At 35.6% G+C, this 22,669-nt stretch overlaps 1 protein-coding gene and 1 pseudogene across 3 annotated transcripts in view; both read left to right on the top strand.

The window, feature by feature from the left end:
* GPATCH8 (G-patch domain containing 8) overlaps window positions 1–22,669 on the top strand; it is a 93,967-nt gene that overhangs the window by 9,985 nt on the left and 61,313 nt on the right. Inside the window, exons 2-4 of one of the 3 annotated variants that reach the window (XM_029210920.1) lie at window positions 14,197–14,271; window positions 20,183–20,200; window positions 22,282–22,354. Coding sequence is in view for 1 of the 3 variants with exons in the window: in XM_029210919.1 (XP_029066752.1) it covers window positions 14,197–14,271; window positions 22,282–22,354 (148 nt within the window). In the remaining 2 variants the exon portion in view is untranslated. Of the gene's footprint in view, window positions 1–14,195; window positions 14,272–20,182; window positions 20,201–22,281; window positions 22,355–22,669 lie in introns of those variants that run through there. The other 2 variants (XM_029210919.1, XM_029210922.1) reach the window with 2 other exon arrangements.
* On the top strand, window positions 4,758–6,607 carry LOC114888667 (annotated as a pseudogene).

Below are 22,669 nucleotides of genomic sequence, written 5' to 3'. Positions count from 1 at the left end.
AAACCAGTCCTTTCTTGTTCTAGTCAAATTATCCAGAAAATTTGATATGTCAAACAGATGTACGTGTATTTTTAGATGAGTGTGTGATATGCTTATACCCTTGACTCAGTGTAATGTATTTTCAAGTTCTTAGATATTTACTGAGATGGCTTAGCCAGTTATCTTTCCTACCAGATTACATAGAGTTAAGTTTTATAAGTGAATTTATTCTTCTGGGTTACTGACTGGCCTCAACAGTGCCTTAAAATAATAATTCATTATTTTGTAACTCTTTAAATCTCAAAACCTATGTAGTAATACTGTAGTGTGATCATCTGGAATTTACAGCTGGGGAAACAGGCCTAAACCCAGAGAGTGGTTTGGTAATCTGCCCAAGGTTATACAGCTAGCAGACAGTAATGATTTGATTTCTGGTGTCTCTGACTTCAGAGATCTTTGGCTTTACAATAATATACTGGAAGGCACTGGAAATCAGACTATATCATTAAGAAAACAGTAGTGAAGAACTGGGGTTTTTGAGGAATTGACCACAATGGTGTTTCTGTCTACTTTCTAAATTGAAATAAATTTTAAAATATACTAATAAAAAAACATCAATAATCCCCCAGAATGTCCTTTTTTTTTTTTTTTTTTTCTGGCCAAGAGGCTTGTGGGATCTTAGCTCCCCAACCAGTGATAGAACCCGGGCCCTTAGCAGCGAAAGCGTGGAGTCCTAACCGCTGGACTGCCAGAGAAGTCCCAGAATGTCCATTTCTTTTTGGATAGGTTTTTCATCCTGAGACATTTTCTTTCTGAATTAAGATAATACTAGAATTAGTTTATTTGGAATGAGTAGGGCAGAGGGAGACAGATGAATTCTCATATTTATTTGTTGACAGAGGAGGACTGTTTTTATTCATAGATGAAATATGAAGCTGTTCTGTATGGCTCTGTCTGCTAAACAAAACTATTTTTGGTCCATGGCAGGTGGAATCAGCATCATTATACGTTTTGTATTTAGAAAGTCCAGATTATAAACAAGTATGTTATTTGAGTTGTGATGTAGGACTGTGATTAATATATGCACTTGGAGACATTAGACAGTCTCTAAGGGGCTAATGGTAAATACAGTACAAAAGATAAATTTTGGTTGGGGAGATTTGGAGCAGAGAGACAGGAACATCTACAGTGTGCAGCTAAATAGGCAGAGCCAGGTGCTAAGATAGGGTTGGCATGAGTGGTACAATAAACTGCCAAAGATAAAACTTTTAAACTTGGCTCATACCTAGTCTAGATAGGAAAAGCCAGACAGGATTTAAAATCTCAGTCTGTATAATCCTTGTGTTAATAATTGATTTGACTATTCAGATCAGAACTTTGGATCTGCCGACTTTGACTGTGAGTAATATTTTTCTTTTCTTTTTTTTAAGAAATGGTATTAAATTTTAATAGTCATAGGAATATGGAAGAGACTCACCTCTTTAGGGTCTTAAATATTGTGTTTTGCTATTTGAAATTATGGGCTGTTTGTTGTGATCCTTAAAGAATTGTCCCACACTTTTCTTTAGCTCTAGTTTTCCCTATTAATTACCATATAGTTAATCACTGGAAAAGGTACAGCTGTGGGATTATGTGGATTCCGAAATTAGCACTGGTTAGCAAAAAACAAGATTATTTATATGGATAAATTTAGGGCAACCCCTGTCTCTATTTATATTTAAATGATCACTACAGCTAAATTTGCAATGAGAAGTTTCCACATTTGTCCTGTGCTTGGAAGCAGAATCCTTGACCTGTAAGGAACTAGAGCTACCATGTACTTTAATGACACGCAGGTCAGTCAGTTTCTATTCATTTGTAGTTAGACCTACCACAAGTTGATACTTTTTTGAGAGAAGAAGCAGTTGAAAGAAAGTCAGCTGGGTGTATGTATACATGTGTGTGCATTTAAAAATCTTTGACACATTTTTTGGTGTGTGCGTGTCTGATCTTTTTGAACTTACATTTCTGATCAGCATAAATGAAAAACTATATTTGAATTCTGAAAGCAGGTAATATTTAGAAAGGAAGAGTTGATTTAGACAATGGAATAAGTGTTCAAAGCAGTCATCATTGAAACCAAATTTTAAGAATGCTCTAACATAGGATCTGTGAATTTTCACTAGGGTGACCCAGTGTTTGGTTTATGCTTCTTGTCCTGGCTAATCAATAACGATTGGCACTCCCTTTTACTCTCAGAGTGCCCTGGTTTGTATGATACGATCATTTTACCTCCAACGGGATTTGAGAGATCTAAATGTGGTTTTGAAAGCAGGGTAAAGCAGAAAAAATTACTTCTCTTCAAATCCCTGTTGAGGTCTTCAGATAATCGGATGCTATACTGACTATTTTTGGAAAGAAGGATCTTAGTAAGTTCATCTGAATGACTTGAAAAAAATTTTTGTGGGGGAGAGAGGCAAGAAATAAAATATCATTATCATCATCATCATCGCTACTACTATCATAGTTTGTGCCGTGGGAGTTAGAAATCACTTTTTATATCCCTTCCTTTGTTCTTCGTTTTGCTTTTCTAGTACGACATTCAGAAGGGACAGAAGGATTCAGAGTGAAAAGTTAAACCACTTAACCTCAAAGACAACCACTATTTCCAATTATATGTGGGTTCTTTCAGAGTTACTTAATATATACAAGCATTCTCCATTCTACCTTTCCGACGGTAGCATGCAAGCACATTTTTCAGCACTCTAATTGTTTTCTCATAATAATATGCTTTCAATAATAATAACTAAAAGATTTTTGTTTTTATTTTAAACTAATTTATTTTAAACTTATTTTAGACATATGGAATGGTCCCAAAAATAGTATAGAGGGTTTTGGTATATCACTCACCCAACTTCTCCTGCTACAGTATTTGTGCAATAACCATAATATAATTATCAAAACTAGGAAATTAACATTGGTAAAATAATACTAACTAAACCATAGAGCTTATTTGAATTTTACTACTTTTTCTACTGATGTCCTTTCTCTGTTCCAGAATCCCATCCAGGATTCCACATTGATTACATTTAGCTATTCTTTGTCTCCTCTAATGTATAATACATCCTCAGTCTTTCCGTGTCTTTTGTGATAACTAGGTTTTTTGTTGTTTTTTTTTTAATTTTTATTTGGAGTATAGTTGATTTACAGTGTTGTGTTAGTTTCAGGTGTACAGCTATACATATACATATATCCACTTTTTTTTTTTAAAGATTCTTTTCCTATATAGGCCCTTACAGAGTATTGAGTAGAGTTCCCTGTGCTATACAGCAGGTTCTTATTAGCTGTCTCTTTTATATATTGATAACTACGTTTTGACTAACTCTGCTTTCTATAGGGAATATTATTTCAGAATTATGGAGGCAAGCTTATTTTTTTAAATCTTTGGGCTTTGTATGGGAATGTAGTGGAAGGAATATGAGACTAAGAATCAGAAGCCTTTGTGAATTTGTGACAATCTCTGTATCCGTTTATGTATCAGTTCTCTTGTTTGTAAAATAGTGATGATAAAAAAAAAAATCCCCTAAATTCAGCTGATTCCCAGATCCCGTATTGAGTATCTCATGAGCTTATCCTAATAACCTTAGGATAAGGTTTCTAAAGGTATTTTATAAAGCTAAAAGAAGCTGTACATGTCTGTGTGTATGGAGTGGTATTGACCCTTCCCAAAAGTTTTTTTTAAAAAATAAACCTTTTATTTTAGTACAGTTTTAGATTTACAGAAAGATTGCTAAGGTAGTACAGAGTTCATATATATACACATAACACCTCATATACTTTGAGCCCATTTTCCCCTGCTGTTAACATTTTACATTAGTATGGCATATTTGTACTAAAGAGCCAATATTGATATATTAGTAGTAGTAGTAGTAGTAGCATTTGGCCGCACCAAGAGGCATGTGGGATCTTAGTTCCCCAACCAGGGAATGAACCCGCGCCCCCTGCATTGGAAGCGTGGAGTCTTAACCACTGGACTGCCAGGGAAGTCCCTTAATACATTATTATTAACTTTATTCAGATATCCTTAGTATTCCCCTAATGTCCTTTTTCTATTCCAGGATCCCATACAGGATATCACATTACATTTAGTTGTCATGGCTCTTTAGACTCTTCTTGACATTGAGCAAAAATTTAGTTAATGTTATAATTGTCATTAATTTTGAGTAATTAATACTTAATAAGTATTTCAATTTATCATAAGTACCTATATATATTCTCTAGCTCAGTGGGGCCCTATGCTTATGTTTATTGTATATTTGTTTAATCTTCTAAAGCAAACCCTTTGACTTGTACGTTTGTGTTTGGGGCATTGTTAGATAAATTTATGACTTACTTGATATAAAAGCCTTCATTAGGAGCATGGATCCAAAATTTAACGTTGTTCCTATAGGTAAGAAAGATTTGCTTTAAATGATCTGTTTCGGGGGAAACAAGGGACTGCTTGCTTCCTTTGCTAAAGAAAAAGGAAGAGTTTCATATATCTTCTTTGACCACCTTCATGCCCAACAAAAATATAGTCCTTCTTAACTCTTCTTTGAGGAAGGAGCTATCTAGTCTTCAAGGCAATTCCCTCCAAATCTCCATTGTCTTTGATCTTTTCCAGCTCCCCCTTTGTTTTCTGTATATTTGGTCCTCCTCCCCACCTCCTTAAAAAAAACTTAATAAACAGTTTTAAAAAGCAAATCTTACTATACTACTCTCTTTCTTAAAGACCTCTACTAGCTGCATATAGTGTAAATCATAGATCAGAGAATAAATCCTGTGCTCTACAAAGCCAGCCTTATACTTTTCAGTAGAAGAGTCTCCACACTCCACCTGCACCTGGCTATGATCCAGCCCTCTTCCGCTTTGAAGTCTTGCTTGATACTCCTAGTCTGTGCTCCCCCAGCTCTTCATTTACATCCCTGTTATGGCACTTAACCATATTGTAATTCACTGTTTAGCTGTTTCCTTCTCCATAAGGCATATTCCTTAAGTCCAGGCACTCTTTCTTTATCTATGTGTCCTGTGCCAGAACACTTCCTAGTAGATGACAAAAAATTAGTGAATATTACGTGTTGGGTTAGAATAACATGTCCTTTTATGTAAATAAAGAGAGAAGAGGCTTGTTTATACAAGATGATTTTTTAACTGTTGTAAGGACTCAGTATTTCCACATCCTTGCCCTTGTCCCTTAATTTTTTCAGTCTTTTGAAGGTGATTTGTGGGATTCCCTGGTTGTCCAGTGGTTAGGACTCAGTGCTTTCATTGTGGTGGCCTGCGTTCAGTCCCTGGTCAGGGAACTAAGATCCCACAAGCTGCGTGGTGTGGCCGAAAAAAAAAAAAAAAAAAAGGTGATTTGCACTGTTCAAATTATGCCCTTAATGGGGTGTTTTTTGTAAAATACTTTTTCCCAGACATTCTGTTAGACTCAACTTGTAGGTAGAACTTTAATCTTATACCTAGATATAGCATGTAGTCCAATAGCCTCTTGTCACAGGTAAGGAAGCTTTGTGCTAATAACGTCTTTAATTTTTTAGAACATTGTGCCCCCTTTATTAAAATGTATTATTAAAAACAGTAATACAGGGAGTTTTCTGTGTGTGTGTGCTTGAGGCAGGAGGGGTGCACTCCTGCTGCACTGGCTACAGGAGTTGGGGGGTGAGCTTGGCGGTGACGTGGTGCCCTCACATGACTGGGAGCTGCAGAGCAAAGCAGCCTTCATCCCTCCAGGGAAAGTGGAGCAGGTCTGTGGGTATAAGTGTTGCGGCAGTGCACTGGTGGCGAAAATCGGAGAAGCAAGAGACAGCAAGGATAGGCCTAGGAAAATGAAGAAATGGAGCAGCCCATGCAGAATGGAGAGGAAGACCCCCCCTTTGGGAGGGGGCGAACGCCACCAGCCAGCAGGAAATAATACACAGGGAAAGGCTCTCCGAGTTGCCTGTAATTTCCAGTGGGCCATACCCAGTAGACAGGTCAGTGATGGGATGGGTGGAGATGGAAATGTGAATGGACGGGATGAGAGAAATCAGGAGAAAACTTAGGGAGCTGCAGTTGAGGAATTGTCTTTGTATACTTGTAGGGGAGCTCTCTAATCACCATGACCATCATGATGAATTTTGCCTTATGCCTTGACTCCTGCCATTTCCCTTGAGATTAATACTGTGATTCCCAATGTTGTTTTCTTTTTCCTTTCATTTTCCTGATATGCCTTTACTGATCCGTTTGCTGTGAACCTTATGTAATTTCCATGTGTCAGGTGTTACCAGCTTCTAATTAGAGATTGCCTTGGCACCCAATCTAAGTTTTTCTGTCAACAGTACAGTTTCACCCATTCGCCTGGAAAAATGTAAAGTTAATAAAGCAATTAAAAGGCTTCTAAAAAAGCAAAAAAAACCCAAACCCCCCAAACGAAAACAGAACAAGTAGCACAAATATAAAAGTGGATACTGTTTAAAAGTTCAGGCTACATTGTAACAAAGTGAAAAGTGAAAGAAAGTGCTGCATTCTCCATTTCATTTCTTAGAGGTAATCATTGTTATCAGTTTTACAATTTTTTAGTCAGTTTTTTTTAAAATAAATTTATTTACTTATTATTTATTTTTGGCTGCGTTGGGTCCCCGTTGCTGTGTGCAGCTTTCTCTAGTTGCGGTGAGCGAGGGCCACTCTTCATTGTGGTGCGCAGGCTTCTCACTGCAGTGGCCTCTCTTGCTGCGGAGCTCGGGCTGTAGGCGTGTGCGCTTCAGTAGTTGTGGCTCACAGGCTCTAGAGCGCAGGCTCAGCAGCTGTGGCGCATAGGCTTAGCTGCTCCGTGGCATGTGGGATCCTCCTGGACCAGGGCTCGAACCCGTGTCCCCTGCATTGGCAGGCGGGCTCCCAACCACTGCACCACCAGGGAAGCCCTGTAGTCAGGTTTTAAAATGGACATACTGTTTTGAAGAAATGCTTTAGAAAGTTTGACTACGGGTTTACTCAAGTTATTAACTTTTTTTGTTGCTACTTATAAAAAAAATATAGACTTTATTTTTTAGAGCAGTTTTAGATTCACAGCAAAGTTGAGCTCAAAGATCAGAGTTCCCATATATCCATTCCCCCCTTCACATCAACTGTCATCAGCAATTCCCACCAGAGTGGTACATTTGTTACAAGAGGTAAACCAACATTGACAAATGATTATCAACCAAGGTTGTAGTTTACATTAGGGTTCACTCTTGGTGTAGTTCAGTGGTTTTGACAAATGTAGTATAATGACATGTATCCACCATTATAGTATCATACAGAACAGTTTCACTGTCCTAAAAATTTCCTGTGCTCCATCTATTTATCCCTTCTTCCCCTTTAAGCCCCTGGCAACCACTGTTTTGTTTTGTTTTTTGTTTGTTTTTTTTAACTGTTTCCATAGTATTGCTTTTTCCAGAATGTTACATATTTGGAGTCATAACAGTATTATAACCTTTCAGGTTGGTGTCTCTCACTTAGTATTAATAATATGTATTCAAGATACCTCTGTATCTTTTTGTGGCTTGATGGTTCATTTCTTTTTAGCGCTGAATAATATTCTATTGCATGGATGTACCACAGTTAATCTGTTCATCTATTTGACATCTTGGTTGTTTCCAAGTTATAGCAATTATGAATAAAACTACTATAACTGTCATGTGCAGGATTTTGTTTGATATAAGTTTTAAACGCATTTGGATACCAAGGAATGCAATTGCTGGATCGTGTGGTAAGGCGGCTATGTTTAGTTTTGTAAGAAACTGCCAAACTATCTTCCAGAGTATTATTTTGCTTTCCCACCAGCAGTGAATGAGAATTCCTGTTGCTCCCACATCCTTTCTAGCATTTGGTGTTTTCAGTGTCTTGGATGTTAGCCATTCTAATATGTAGTGGTGTTTCATTTTAACTTGCAATTCCCTAACGAAATAAGATGTTGAGCATCTTTTCATATACTATTTGCTCTATGTATATTTTCTTTGGTGAGGTATCAGTTTAGATATTTTGCTCAGTTTTTAATTGTTGGTGAGGTATCAGTTTAGATATTTTGCTCAGTTTTTAATTGAGTTGTTTTCTTATTGTTTGAGTTCTTTGTATATTTTGGATAATAGCCCTTTATCAGATGTGGTTTTTTTGCAAATATTTTGTCCTGATTTGTGCCTTGTCTTCTTATTCTCTTGACAGTGTCTTTCACAGAGCAGAAGTTACACATTTTAATAAAGTCCAAACTTATCAATTATTTCTTTCATGTATCATGCCTTTGGTGTAGTATGTAGAAAGTCAATACCAAACCCAGGGTCACCTAGATTATTGCTAGCTTTTACTTGATTTTCATGTCATCACGTTTATTTTGGTGGTAGATGAAAGATGTTTTATGTTTCACCACCAAGGATTATTGGCTTTGTGGTTAACATTTTGCTTTTGTGGAAATTGATGGTAATTATGTTTTTGTAGTAACAAATTTTAAATGTCAGCCTTTTTTTTCCTATAGGGTACATTTAATTCAGTTTAAATCTGCAAATTCGTGGAATTTTAGACCAAGAAACAACATAAAAGAGTGTCTAGTTCAAATTCTTCATTTTATAAATGAGTACAGAATGGATGAGAACTATAACATGATTTGTATGAGATCAAACAGCAAATTAGTAATAAAAATAGGACTTAGGGCTTCCCTGGTGGCGCAGTGGTTGAGAGTCCGCCTGCCGATGCAGGGGACATGGGTTCGTGCCCCGGTCCGGGAAGATCCCACATGCTGCGGAGCGGCTAGGCCCGTGAGCCATGGCCACTGAGCCTGTGCGTCCGGAGCCTGTGCTCCACAACGGGAGAGGCCACAACAGTGAGAGGCCCGCGTACCGCAAAAAAAAAACAAAAACAAAAAACTAAACTTTAGATGTTTGTCAGATGTTTTTCTTCAGGTATACTTACCAGCTCCTGTCACAATTAACACTGCTTAATTCTTGTCCACATAGTCTTACACAGTCTTTTTGATTTTTTCCCCTTCCATTTAATTTCAAATTAACATATTTCTATATAGTTTTAAAACTTTTGTGATGACTCCCTAATTGTTGCATTAATAAAATAGTATTAAGCTCTTCCCCTGTTGGACATTAGTTTCTACTTTTTAAAATATAAAAGAAGTGTTACGGTGAATATCATCTGCAATTTAAATTTGTAATAGCTGTGGAAAATGTGATATTCTTCTCCTAGTGTTCCCCCTCTTACCTTTTCCTTCTGGGAAAAAAGTCACAAAGTAACGCAGCATAACTATATTTATTTATTTATTTTTAAAACATTTTTAAAAATTATTTTTTATTGGAGTATAGTTGCTTTACAATGTTGTGTTAGTTTCTGCTGTACAGCAAAATGAATCACCTACACGTACACATATATCCCCTCTTTCTCAGATTTCCCTCCCATGTAGGTCACCACGAGCACTGAGTAGAGTTCCCTGCTCTACACAGGAGGCTCTCATCAGTTGTCTACTTTATACATAGTATCAGTAGTGTATATACGTCAGTCCCAATCTCCCAATTCCTCCCACCAGCCCCTTCCCCCTTAGCATCCATAAGTTTGTTCTCTACGTCTGTGTTATAACTATATGTATTTTTGAGTCAACACTATTTTAAATACATTTCTGGGGAAATATTTTAAAATCTATTTTAAAGTGGTATTGATTCAAAAATACATATAGCTTTCATTTTAAATATTGAGAGGTAAACATAAAATGATTATGATTTCTATTAGGGTATGAGTATTAGAGTATTTAAGTATAAAATTCAAAAGAAAAAAAAACATGCAGTTAAAAACGGGGCCTCCATCTCATCTCTTGTCTCTTAGACACTTAGGTTTCTGAGTTAACCTCTAGAATCAGCCTCGTATGTATTCTAGAGCTGTCTATGCATGTTTTTTACTTTGTTTTATTATATTTAAAAAACTATCAGTAATATTGATTTTTATTTTAACACACGTATAGATGCAAGTAACTACCACTATAGTGTGTTTACAGAATAGGATTTAAGCTTTTTTAATGCTTAAAAAATATTTTTTTAAGGGTGGAAATGTAGAAATACTGGCTTTCCCCACCCTTTTTCAGTTTTTTAAAAAAATTAAAGTATAATTAAGATATAGTGAAATTCACCCATTTTATTTATTTATTTATTAAAAATTGAAGAATAGTTGGGGCTTCCCCGGTGGCGCAGTGGTTGAGAGTCAGCCTGCCGATGCAGGGGACGCGGGTTCGTGCCCGGGTCCGGGAGGATCCCACGTGCCGCGGAGCGGCTGGGCCCGTGAGCCATGGCCGCTGAGCCTGTGTGTCCGGAGCCTGTGCTCCGCAACGGGAGAGGCCACAACAGTGAGAGGCCTGCGTACCGCAAAAAAAAAAAAAAAATTGAAGAATAGTTAATTTACAGTGTTGTTAGTTTCAGGTGTACAGCAAAGTGATTCAGTTATACATATAAATATTCTTTTTCAGATTATTTTCCATTATAGGTGAAATTTACCCATTTTAAATGTGTATAGTTTGTGTTTTAACAAAATGTGTCATAGGGGACTTCCCTGGTGGTCCAGTGGGTAAGACTTCACCTTCCAATGCAGGGGGCCCAGGTTCAATCCCTGGTTGGGGAGCTGGATCCCACATGCATGCCGCAACTAAGAGTTCATATGCCGCATCTAAGAAGTCCCGTACAGCAACTAAGACCCGGCACAGCCAAAATAAATAAATAAATAGGTAAATAGATAGATAAATAAATAAATAAATATTTTTAAAAAAACTGTATCATAGTGTAGCCACCACCACAGTCTACAGCTCCTGTCAACCACCAGTCAGTTTTATTTTCTCTAATTTTGCTTTTTCCACATGCTATATAAACAAAATGACACAACTTCAGTATGGTTTCTTTCACTTAGCATAATGTGTTTGAAATTCATACATGTTTTTGCTTATATGAGTAGTTTTTTCCTTTATATTACTGAAAAATAGTCCATTGTACGGGTGAACCATAGTTTTTAAATCCATTTCCCAGTTGAGGGACATTTAAGTAGTTTCCAGACATTCACAGGCAGGTTTTGTGTGAACGTAGGTTTTTCCTTTTACTTGTGTAAATACCTAGGGACAGTATTGATGGGTTATTTGCTAAGTGTATGTTTAAGTTTATAAGAAACTGCCAAACTGTTTTCTAATGTGGCTGTACCATTTTACATTCCCACCAGCAATCTATGAGAGTTTCTGTGCAATTTCATCAGCACTTGATATTGGTTGTTTTTTTTTTTTAAGCTATTTTAATAGGTGCATAATGGTATCACCTTGTGATTTTAGTTTGTATTCCCCTAATGATTAATGATGTTGAGTGCTTGCCATCTATATATATTCTTTGGTGAAATGTCTGTTTAAGTCTTTGCCTACTTTAAAACTGAGTTTTCTTATTATTGTGTTTTGAGAGTTCTTTATGTATTTTGGATACAGATCTTTTGAGATTTGTGAATATTTTCTCCCAGTCCAGGTTTTCAATTTTTTCTTTTACAGATTGTGCTTTTGGGGTTGTATCTTAAGAAATCTTTGTCTCGCCCGAGGTCACCAAGATTTTCTCCTATATATTTCTTCTAGAAATTTTATAATTTTAGGTTCTACTTTTAGGTCTGTGATACATTTTGAGTTATATTTTTATTATGGTGTGAGGTATGGATTGAGGCTCATTTTTTTGCATATGAATACCTAGTTCTAGCACCATATGTTGAAAATACGTATTTCTCTGTTTTTGAACCTTTGTCGATCAATTAATCATAAATATTGTAAATCAGCTGTACTTCAAAAAAACATAAATGTGTGGATCTTTTCCTGGACTCAAACTGTATTATTAATGCTCTTTTGTATTGTGTTAGATAGATGCAGAATGATTTGAAAACTTAGCTGTGTTTAGAATCTGGTATTTATGAACAGTAATTTGTAGGGAATTCTCTGGTGGTCCAGTGCTTAAGACTTTGCGGTTTCACTGCCGCCCCGGGTTCAATCCCTGGTCGGGGATCTAAGATCCCACATCCCGTGTGGTTCGGCCACCGAAAAAAAGATTTTGCTAATGATTCATGATCTATTTGGAAAAACTCGAGTTATTTCTCGTGTACTAAGGATGAACTGGAATGGGTTTTCCCAGATGGCATTTTCTTTTTTGTAGAATTACTTGGTAGTTCACTAATAATATCTGTTTGTTTGTGCTTTTATTATATCATTTTTGATAGTGATAAATTTGGGAGCAGTTCTTTTTTGATTTGAAACACGGTTGTCCTAAGTTAACTACTCTAAAGATTTAATTATTTTAAAAATAGTACCCAATTATTGTTGGTAGTTTGAGATTATTCTTTTTTTTTTTTTTTTTTTGCGGTACGCGGGCCTCTCACTGCTGTGGCCTCTCCCGCCGCGGAGCACAGGCTCCGGACGCGCAGGCTCAGCGGCCATGGCCCACGGGCCCAGCCGCTCCGCAGCACGTGGGATCCTCTCAGACCGGGGCACAAACCCGCGTCCCCTGCGTCGGCAGGCTGACTCTCAACCAGTGCGCCACCAGGGAAGCCCGAGATTATTCTTTTAAAATTAGATCGTATCAATCTATAGAATGAAAGAGAATTATGAGATTTGGCTGGACATTGGTGTTCTATAATAATGTGAGGTTTGAGTTAATCTAATTATCTGGATATTTATTATTTAGGAATTTAGCTGTACTTTGCAATTAACACCTTTTAAGTAACTGTTAAACTTTTAAATGTTGGATTAGAAGTTAAAATGCCAAGAGGCAGGTGTTATTTTAAAGAGATCGTTGGACAAAATATTGAAGATTAAAACAGACTTTCAAGATTCATAGCTATTTTTTCACATTTTAGTGTTTGTTGATGATTGCTTTTTCTCATTCTTGGAAGGGATACCTGCTCTTAAATCCTATTCCACTTTCAAGATTAGCTTTTTGTCTTTGGAAACCCCACTCCTGTCCTATTACTCCTTTCTTTTTTTGGATAGACTCTACCACACAGTTTTATTATTTTTAATGTGGTAAAATACACATAACATAAAAATTTTCATTTTAATTATATTAAAGTGCACAGTTCAGTGGCATTAAATACATTAACAGTGTTGTACGACCATTATCACCACTGTCTAGTTGCAGAACTTTTTCTTCACTACAAGACCACCATTCTTCTCCTTAGGGACTTCACATTCTGGTGAGGGAAACAAGTAACCTAATGTTTGTGATACAGTGTGGCAAACTATATGTTGGAGCTTGCTATCATTAAGCTTTATTCTTTCAACTGAAATTTTACTTTGAAAAAGCAAAGTAATTTTTGGTTAGGTTAACATTCAAGTTGTCATACCACTCCACACCTGAATTAAATTTAGGCTAGACTGAAGTCTTTAGTCTTTTGACTTAGGTCAGTTCAGGACTCACAAATCCTCATGCCCTCTACTTTGTAACATGAAGGAAACCGGAAAATTGATACTCTGATTTAAAGCCAAATTATGGGCTCTTCCTTTCTCATGGAGCAGAGAAAACCAGGATTAGAGAGAATTTCCTAGTTGTCTGCACCTATCCTCAATTGAGCTGTTTTGACTTATTCTAATTGCAGTGACAGCTTGCTTGATTGTGGTCAGATATGGCATTATACAGGCATGCTTATCTCTTTTGGCAGATCATTAGAGGAATAGCTGTATTTGGGATACTGTGTCAAGAGATTGTTTCTGAATTCCTTGAAACTTTGGAGTTAGAACTTGATGATTTAAAGTTGAATGTTTTAGCAGTTTTAGTTAAAAGCAATGTTGTCAACATTGAACAGTATTGTAATACAGATTTTATTTGCATTCTGCCGTTAGGGTTTATTTTCTGTAGCACAAGATTGTTTAGGAAAAGTGAAACACAATACAACCCTCTGTTTTTAAGATTCTGCAGTCTTCCTAATACAGTCTGTGAAAGAGTTGATAGCCCAAATGGTTGATAATGCTTTAGTTAGCAGTTTCAATGTTCGTCATAGGAAGACGAGTTCACATTATTAGATCTAGACTTCTGATTGTTTTTATAAATTTAAGAAAGTCTGAATTTGTGGCATAGTTTGATTGTTTACGGAAAAAGAATGAAAAGTTAAAATAACCCCTAGTTTGATTAGTTTTACTAATAATTTTGGCATTTATTGCTTTCAGAAAAAATAACTGTTGTCTTGTTTTTTCAGGGTAATCACTTTGATCAGTATGAAGAAGGACATTTGGAAATTGAACAAGCATCACTTGACAAGCCTATAGAATCGGTAAGATCAGTGCTTAATTTTGGGTCACAGATAGGTAGTGTTCGTGTGACACTTGATGTGAATGAAGTTAAACTTATTAATAACTTATAGTACAGTTTAGAGGTCTTGCATGCCCTACAGTAATCAAATAGAATTTGGGTTGTAATCTAATATTTAATATGTTGGGAAATCAGTGAAAAATCTAGAGACAATTTAGAATTTCGATGGAAAAATATCATTTTTGGCCCATACTGATATCCTGTTAAAGATAGCAAGTTGAAGTTTAGTGTTTTTGTAAATTGAATAAAGGAGTAAAATGTATTTTGATCCTTTAAAAAGCTTCACCTTTCCTGGGCAACACAATCATGTGTGAAATGTTCCATTAGGAACAGTTAAGGACTAATATGTTTTATTTACCAGACTCTTGTGAAACATGGTAATTTCGGTTTCTGTGGCTTGAGATGTCTGGTGTTTGTCAAAAGTTGATTGTATCTTTTCACACAACTTAATTTTAAATATTGATGCAAAGCAATAGAACAAGGAGATTTATTTTCCTGACTCTTAACTTTTGAACATTATTTTTATTTTGAAAAGCCCTTTATTTTCAGATTACACAGCCCATTGTTAAAATGTCTAAACTTGTCAGAATTGTCAGTATTTAATATTTGTGCTTAAGTGTACGTATTTAATAAGGGTTTCAGGAAGTTATTGGTTAACTTGAATGAAAAATCATCAAAGAGAGAAACTCTATAGCAGTCAAGCCATCCCCCTTCTCCCTTTAAGAAACACTAGCTTCTCCTCCTCCCTCAGGGAAAATAAGGCAATTTAGAGAGCAGATATTTTAACTTTAGCTTTTATTTTCATAACTGTACCATAGTAAAGGATCAACATATATTTATGTTCCTAATTAGGTTGGTGTTGTGTGTGTTTGTGTGTGTGTTTAGATGTTTACAGAAATTTACACAACTTGGGGTGTTCGACATTTTTCTTCCACAGCAGTTGGCCCATATTAGCTAAGCAGCCATGATCTGGTTTGTATTGCACGGTCTGCCTTTTTTTAATTTCTTCTTTAGGGTTTCTTTCTCCCCCACCTCCCCTTCTTATTTCTGTTCTTCTGGTCCAGTGAACACTGCATATAGTACCTCTGTCTTAATGTGCTGGCATGATGCTAGACTTAGGCATGGCAGTAATTGATGACGCATGTGATAATGCTGCAGAGGGAGAATTCACACCTGATGTGCTGAAAGCCCAGTCTTGTTTTGATTTAAGGATAAAATGCCAAGCCCACTTTGCTAAGTTAAAAATCACTGAAGTTGTTGCCTTGTTCTATATCATCTTGGGAATTATCATAAGGTAGAGTTTTACAATAAAATCTGTAGGCTAGCTAGGTCAATACCTTGTACTTGAAAAATAATTTAATTTTTCCATTTTATTTAAATGTTTCTTTGGGTCAAAGTTTAAGAACAGATGGCTGTCAGAAGAAAGGCCCAAGTACCATATTCTACAAGGTACATGGTTGGTTAATATTATACAAGCTATAATTCTGTGGGTACTCTGACTCAACAGTAGCAGGAAATTTAGCTAGACTAAGTTTGCAGCCTAGTAGTCATTATTATTATACTCAAGAAAGTTTTTTTAAAAGCAGTAAATTAAATGATATTTAACATTTTTAAAGCCTTCTTTTAGGGCTACATTTAAAGATTTTTGGAAAAGTCATTCCTTTGGCATGTGGGACTAGTGCTCTTTTTCCTCTCACACTGTCCAGGAATTTTTCCAGCACATGTCATAGGGAGAACACTATCAGAATTCAGTCGGACTGAGTAATCTCAACAAGTAGGAGTGGAATTGATATATGCCTTATTTATTAAATGGTTATTATCTTCTCCACCAAAAATAGCAAATGGTATATAGTACTCAGACTAGATATTTATTTTTTTATGAATAGTTACATGTTCAGAGATGTATATTAATAAATTATACTTACAATGAAAATTTACTCCGGAAACACATTAAAATATGCTTTATTTGTGATGTGGTAGTTTAGGTAGTAGGGGAGAGGAGCTTCATAGCCGACATGGTGTTAGATAGAAGTGGGACAAAAAGAGAGGGATTTTATTTCTGTTACCAAATCATTTGGGGATAAATTTAAAGTTTTAAAAGAAAGTCCTAAAATGATTGGCATCAAAATAGGTATGTAGTAACCCCCAAGTGCCCTATCACCGTAGGAATGCTCACCAAATAAGTGTATATTAGTTATATGTCTGGCTGGCTGGCTATCTTGTTGAGCTATCTTGTTTTTAGGGGGAAATGGCGTTGTTTCTAACACACAGAAAGAGTCTCTGCTGAATTAAAATCTTTCTCTGCAGCAATATCTATTGAGAGGTGCTGACTGTTTTGCTACAGCATGCAACTCAAAAGTGGCTGGAAATATGCAGCTTTGGGAGTCTACAGATCATTGCAGGAGCTAAAGGTCTAGTCATTTTTTTTTCTAACAAAGGTAATCTGCAGCAGCTGGTAACCGAGGAAGTCTCTGCACAGGTTTGTGCCAAGAATATGCCCTTGTGAAGGGTTATTGTGAGTATAGGATTAAGGTCCTTTTGTTTTGTAATAGGGTAAATTTGTTGCGAACCGGCAAGATGGGAAATGAGATACAAAGATGTGATAATGCATTATGCTTTTGGTAAACTTCTGAAGCTTAGCTTTGTTCCTGAGATGATTACAGGTGTTTCAGTTTCAATCAGGAAATGTTTAAAACACATCAAAATCCAGCATTTGTAAAGTATTTCATAATCTTTGTTATAAAGTTTTATTTTCCCTTCTTTACTTCAGCCAACCAGATATCTTTCAGTGAAATTTCTGGTCAAGAATAAAACACTGTTCTAAGAAAATTTTTAAAGAATTGCCAGACAACTTGATTATCTGAATTAAAGGAAAGTAGGAAGTATTAATATTTTACCCTCATTACAAAAAACTTTTAGAACTTATATTTTAAGTTATTGCTTTATGAGATTTTTAGGTCCCAGCTATAATTATGACCTCTATATACTTAAAGATAAAATATTTAGAAAACAAATAAAACTTAATCTAAAACCATAGGCCAGTCTAGGATTCCACCATAGATCCAAGAAGTGGTTGATATGATTTAGGATATATGGTCCTTTATGATCTTTATCATAGAAAGAAGATGAGAAGTCAGATGGGAGAGTGATTATAAGCTATCCAAAAGTTAAAATGCCTACACCATAGACTTAAAATATGTTGTCATTGTTGCAGCTGGAAGTAAAACTACCCATCAGCCATTACTTGGTCTTTGCTCTACCTGACTGATTAAAATTCTGTCTGTATAGTTGTCAGGTTGACCGAGCAGGTTTTAAAAATTAATGTTAAGTTTTCAAATTCCAGTTGCTGATGTTTCCTTTGCATATCTAGGGATTTAGAAGTATATGTATAAGTGGGTTTTGTCATGTTGCATATCTGTTTAGATCTGTGGACTCCACTAGTTCCAAACTGTAACTCCGTAAGACTGCTGATTTGACATTTAGCAGTGACCATATGTGGACTGCACTATAAATAATGTGCTTCTTGGAGCTGAATGGTGTAGCATTACTATATGGCTTTTCTCTCTAGTCTTCATTGTGTCATCTGTAGTGAGCTATAGATTTTTTTGTTTTGGGAATTTTTACAACTTGTTGTTTGCATGGGTTCACCTAGTAGCACTTGGTTTTTGCTTAGAGTCTTTAATACACAATCAGCAAAGCTTACAATCCACTCAAGAGACTTGCCATTTTTGTCACTGTTGAAAATGAGCTAAATGGTATAAATTGAATGTGGCTGTCAACTAAAAGAAAATTCAGTGTGGAATTAGTATTCATCTAGTCACTGACATAATTGTAGTATAGTTTTCTCTTGAGACATGATATTCTATTTCCTATTGAAAATGTGGAATCAGCCCCACACGGTGAAGTAAATTTTAATCTGTATTTTGGCAGGCTCCCATTATACAGATTGGTGGTGCTCTTGCCGAAATGATCATTGTAACTCTGGTGGTGTACAGCTTCATGGAGCAAAGTTCCTGGGAAAGTTTTCTACTTGGTATTTAATTAATAAAAATGTCAAGGAATGGATGAAACAATAATGAGTTGGTTTTTTGTTTTTGTTTTTTGGCTGGTATTGTGTGTTCAGCATATTGGTAGTTGTTTATAATATACATTTCTTGCTATAAATGATGTTCCCATTTAAAAATTATATTCTTTCTCACACATATAATACAGAGGAACAAAGGGTTAAAATATGGCACTTTAATTTACATTTAAGTTTAGAAATATAAAAAAATGTAAAGGCCAATTTAGATAATCTAGGTGAAAAAAGTTTGAGTTTTTAGGTCAGCTTCATAGTTTAACCAAAATTAAGAAAAACTTCATGCCTAGCCAAAGAAAATGCTGCACTGCCACCATTTTTGGAGTCTCAAGCACAGAGACTAACAAATAGGTTGTGGGAGGAATTCTCTGGCGGTCCAGTGATGAGGACTCTGCACTTTCACTGCCGAGGGCCCGGGTTCAATCCCTGGTCGGGGAACTAAGATCCCACAGGCCGTGCCACACGGCCTGAAACAAAAAAAACAAATAGGTTGTGGGAGCTCTGTGAATCATGTGGAAAACCAGCTTTTTGCCTACTTCCCTTGGGCAAAGTTCAGTTGCTTTATTAATAGTGTATTTCCCTGCATTTCTTCCATGTGCATTTAAGTTATAAACAGCCTGTCACTGTACATGCCCCTTTGTTAGTCACAAACCAGGCTGTGTTAAAAAAGAAAAAATAAAATCTATTATTTATTTTTGCTTCTATGAGATTATAACTAAATCGCAAATTATATATTTTATTTAAAAATAAAAAACTGAAAGTTTTTTAGTCACTATTACAGTGACCAAAATAGTAAATTGTTACTATTTCAGAAGTTAAATAGTACTCATTGCCCATGTTAGGTCTAGATTACCTGTTAGGACTACAAATTATTTACTGCAGTTTACTGTTATAACATTCACGGGAATAATTGGCAACCTAACGAGAGAGAGTAGATTAATGATTTTCATAGGCTGGCCATTGAACCCCTTGCTCTTTCACAGTGAAAGTTCAATGAACATTTTGATCACTTCAGATTAGACAAGTCTGCTTTGTTCTACTTTGTTATAAGGTATTTTGGTGTGCCTTTCTTGTTACCCATCATCCTTAAGCCTGTTGGAGTTTTGACTAGTGTTTATAAAACTTTTTTCTTTTTTTGGTAAGAAAAAGGACCATAATGAATACTAGTCATTTCTCCAGAGTCACAGAACTGCCTTTTTTCCTCCAAAAGCAGATAGGCTGAAATGGTAGGAAAGGTTTAGATTTTCTGTATTAGTCATTCACTTAATCTAGGAGGTTGGTGAGGGGAAGACTTTCTGGGAGATACGCCTATTATTTTTGTTGCGTTTGTTATAACTGCAAGGACACAGAGTGGCATGTTAATAATTTTAATATAACCCCTGACAGTTCATCCCCTGTGCATACTTGGGGAAGTAGATTTAATTAAAGAACAGTTTTCACCTAAAGTTTTAGAAGAGAAATGCCACTGCCATTTTGTATCAATAGTTTTTTTGAGAAGGTGACAGCCATCTTGAGTGGTTTTGTAAAAGTGGTGCTAATGTGTATAACCCTAAATTTTTCTTTTTCCTCCTTCTCCCTTTAACATTTGCTTCTCCTTTCACTGTTGTCAGTCACAACACGCTGCTCTTGAATCTCTCAGCTGGTCTTGACTCGTGAATTTACTTATGCTTTCACTCTTCTTTAATAAATACATTAATTGCAAGCAGTGAATTGAAAACAAGACAAAAAAAAAAAAAGACCGTTAGTGATTGGACAGTTTCTTACTTTGTGTTACATTTAACTGTTCTTTTGACAGCCCAGTTTTTAAAGCCAGGTTCGTATGGAAATGCTTTCACTCCACTTGCACTGCTTTTGGAAATAGCATACTGCTTCATCTGTCTGTTTATTTTAGTGCATTCATAATATAACACAGCATAATGTCTCATCTCCACTTAGCCAAAAGAGTGAGTTTTCTTAAATTAAAAAAAGGGACAACAATTATTGTCAGCATGGTTTAATACCGTAAATCTGTGCCAAGTATAGTTACAAAATTAGTCCGTTAAAAAAATTAAACAATACTTCCGTCAGCTACATAATCTTAGAGTCATTCTGCTATCCTTGTCCTTCCCATAGTTAATTCAGTTGTAGGAGTTATGATGATGTAAAACAATGATTTTATGTACAGGTAAGTTTATTTCCACAGTAGTATTATAAAGCCCTCTTTATCTTCCTTTTCTGCTAACATTACTTGTATTAAGACTTACAAAAATTTTTTTAACGATAAAGTTATTTATAAATAGTTAGGCATTCTATACTGGGATTACACATAGCCGTAGCATTTTCTCATTCTGTCAGTTGCTAGCAAAAAATAATCTCTAGTGACCTTTTGTGCACAGTAATGATTTTGTATATATAGGTTTAAAACAAATGCATGTTTTGTTTTAGAAACAGACTTCTCATTTGCCACATTTTTGTTTTCTTTTAAAGTATCCCGATCTTTGTTCCTCTGATCAATGAAATTCAGCCCAGTTTTCCAGTTGGCATCCTGTCATAAACTCATAGAAGGAAGTTGACCTTCTTTTAAATTTTTAAACAGAGCATTGGGGAGGCTTAATTTTCCTTTTGTAACTTACTATCAGAGAATATAATAGTGAAATAATTTTTTTCTTTCCTTTGTAACTCCGAAGAGCATTTTACCGTTGAATATGGAGCTGGAAGATAAAAGCAATTTAATATGAGATTTGATTCTAATTCAGAGACTAATTGGTTTAGTTGACTTCATAATTTGATTTCAGGAAATATGAGATTATTTTCAAATGGTGATACCCAATTAATATTATAAATTACATTTTAATGCATACAGAACACTTTGTGTTTAAAATTTTTAAATTTTTCTTTTGGATGAGTAACATCATTTTATCTCATACAGTGTTAATGGTTATTTTAGCTTTGTCTCTGTACTTCGCAGTATTTGTAAAAAGCAAAGAATTGGACAAAGGTCTGCAGAGTTTTCTAAGATCTTGAACCCTTACACAAAAGCTGACATTTAATTGTTGTTTCTGGTGTCTTTTCATGTGGTTTACATTGAAAGATCTTTTCCACTGTGCTCCTAGGAAGATGAGACATTATGTATATTGGTTTTTTTCCCCTACATGCACTAATGGTTCTTTACTGTTAACTTACTGCTAGGCCTGTTTCATTCTAACATTTTAGTATTTTTGTTAGATTACATGTTGAAATGCATCACTCAGTCTGTGCTTGAGCTCATTTTATTTTTCTGTTTAATCAATTTAATTTCTTATTTTACTAACCTCACTTTTTTCAGTTTAATATTGGCTGCATGCTAGTTAAATATTTATATTTATATATATATTAAAAAACCAATCAAGTCTAGCCTGGATTTTGCTCTGATTGTGTTTTCATTTCTAGTGGTGGGGCAGTCTTACACTTACAACTTACTTTGTATCATGAAAGCCTGACACATAAGCAGAATAACTAAACACAATGTAGATTTTCTTTAAAAAACTTATAAAGTGGTGCTGTCTAGGTGGTGGATATGATTGTATAAGTACCTTGATTTTTTGTTTTTTAATGTTAGTTTTAAACTTCATAAGTGTATTCTTCCCCTTTTCCCCTTCCCTTTTTTCTCCTTTTAAAAGTGTTATGTACAAAAGTTGCCCAGCACACCATCAGAAAGGACCCTTACCCTGTATGTTCTTCCCATATAAAATACTAGCCAGTATTTCTTTTTACATTAATGCCCCCTTTATTGGGCACATTTACCCTATTATTAGCACCTTTTTGCATGCATATATGTAGAATTATCTCTTGTTCATCACCTGTTTAAATATCACTAGGAAGGGAAGAATATATTATTGGAATATTTTTGGTTTGTCTCTCTGTTCTGTCTGTCAGGATAATATTGGACATCGCTTGCTCCAGAAACATGGGTGGAAGCTGGGCCAGGGATTGGGAAAATCTCTTCAGGGTAAGTTTTTTAAATATACCAAAAAAAAAAAAAAGAAAAAGAAAATGTTTCTGATGGCAGATCTTATGCCTGAGTATATTTGTTGTCTTTCTTTAAAAAGTGTTTGGGTTTTCCCACTTGCCTTTTACTCCCCAGAATAGTCTATTTTTCCTGTGACTATATTTTAAATCACTATTAAGCTAATAATTTGCAAGAGTAAGCTGCTGTGTCACAGATACTTCCAGATCAGACATACTGTGTGTGGCTCAACCTGTTTTAAGTTTCTTTTGGTGGAGGTGATGGGTGGGTGGAGGTGATGGGTGGGTGGAGGTGATG

The sequence above is a fragment of the Monodon monoceros genome, unplaced genomic scaffold, assembly GCF_005190385.1.
Source record: "Monodon monoceros isolate NGI ecotype Baffin Bay Population unplaced genomic scaffold, NGI_Narwhal_1 Super_Scaffold_9, whole genome shotgun sequence".
Taxonomy (NCBI): domain Eukaryota; kingdom Metazoa; phylum Chordata; class Mammalia; order Artiodactyla; family Monodontidae; genus Monodon; species Monodon monoceros.
This window is presented reverse-complemented; position numbering and strand designations above follow the sequence as displayed.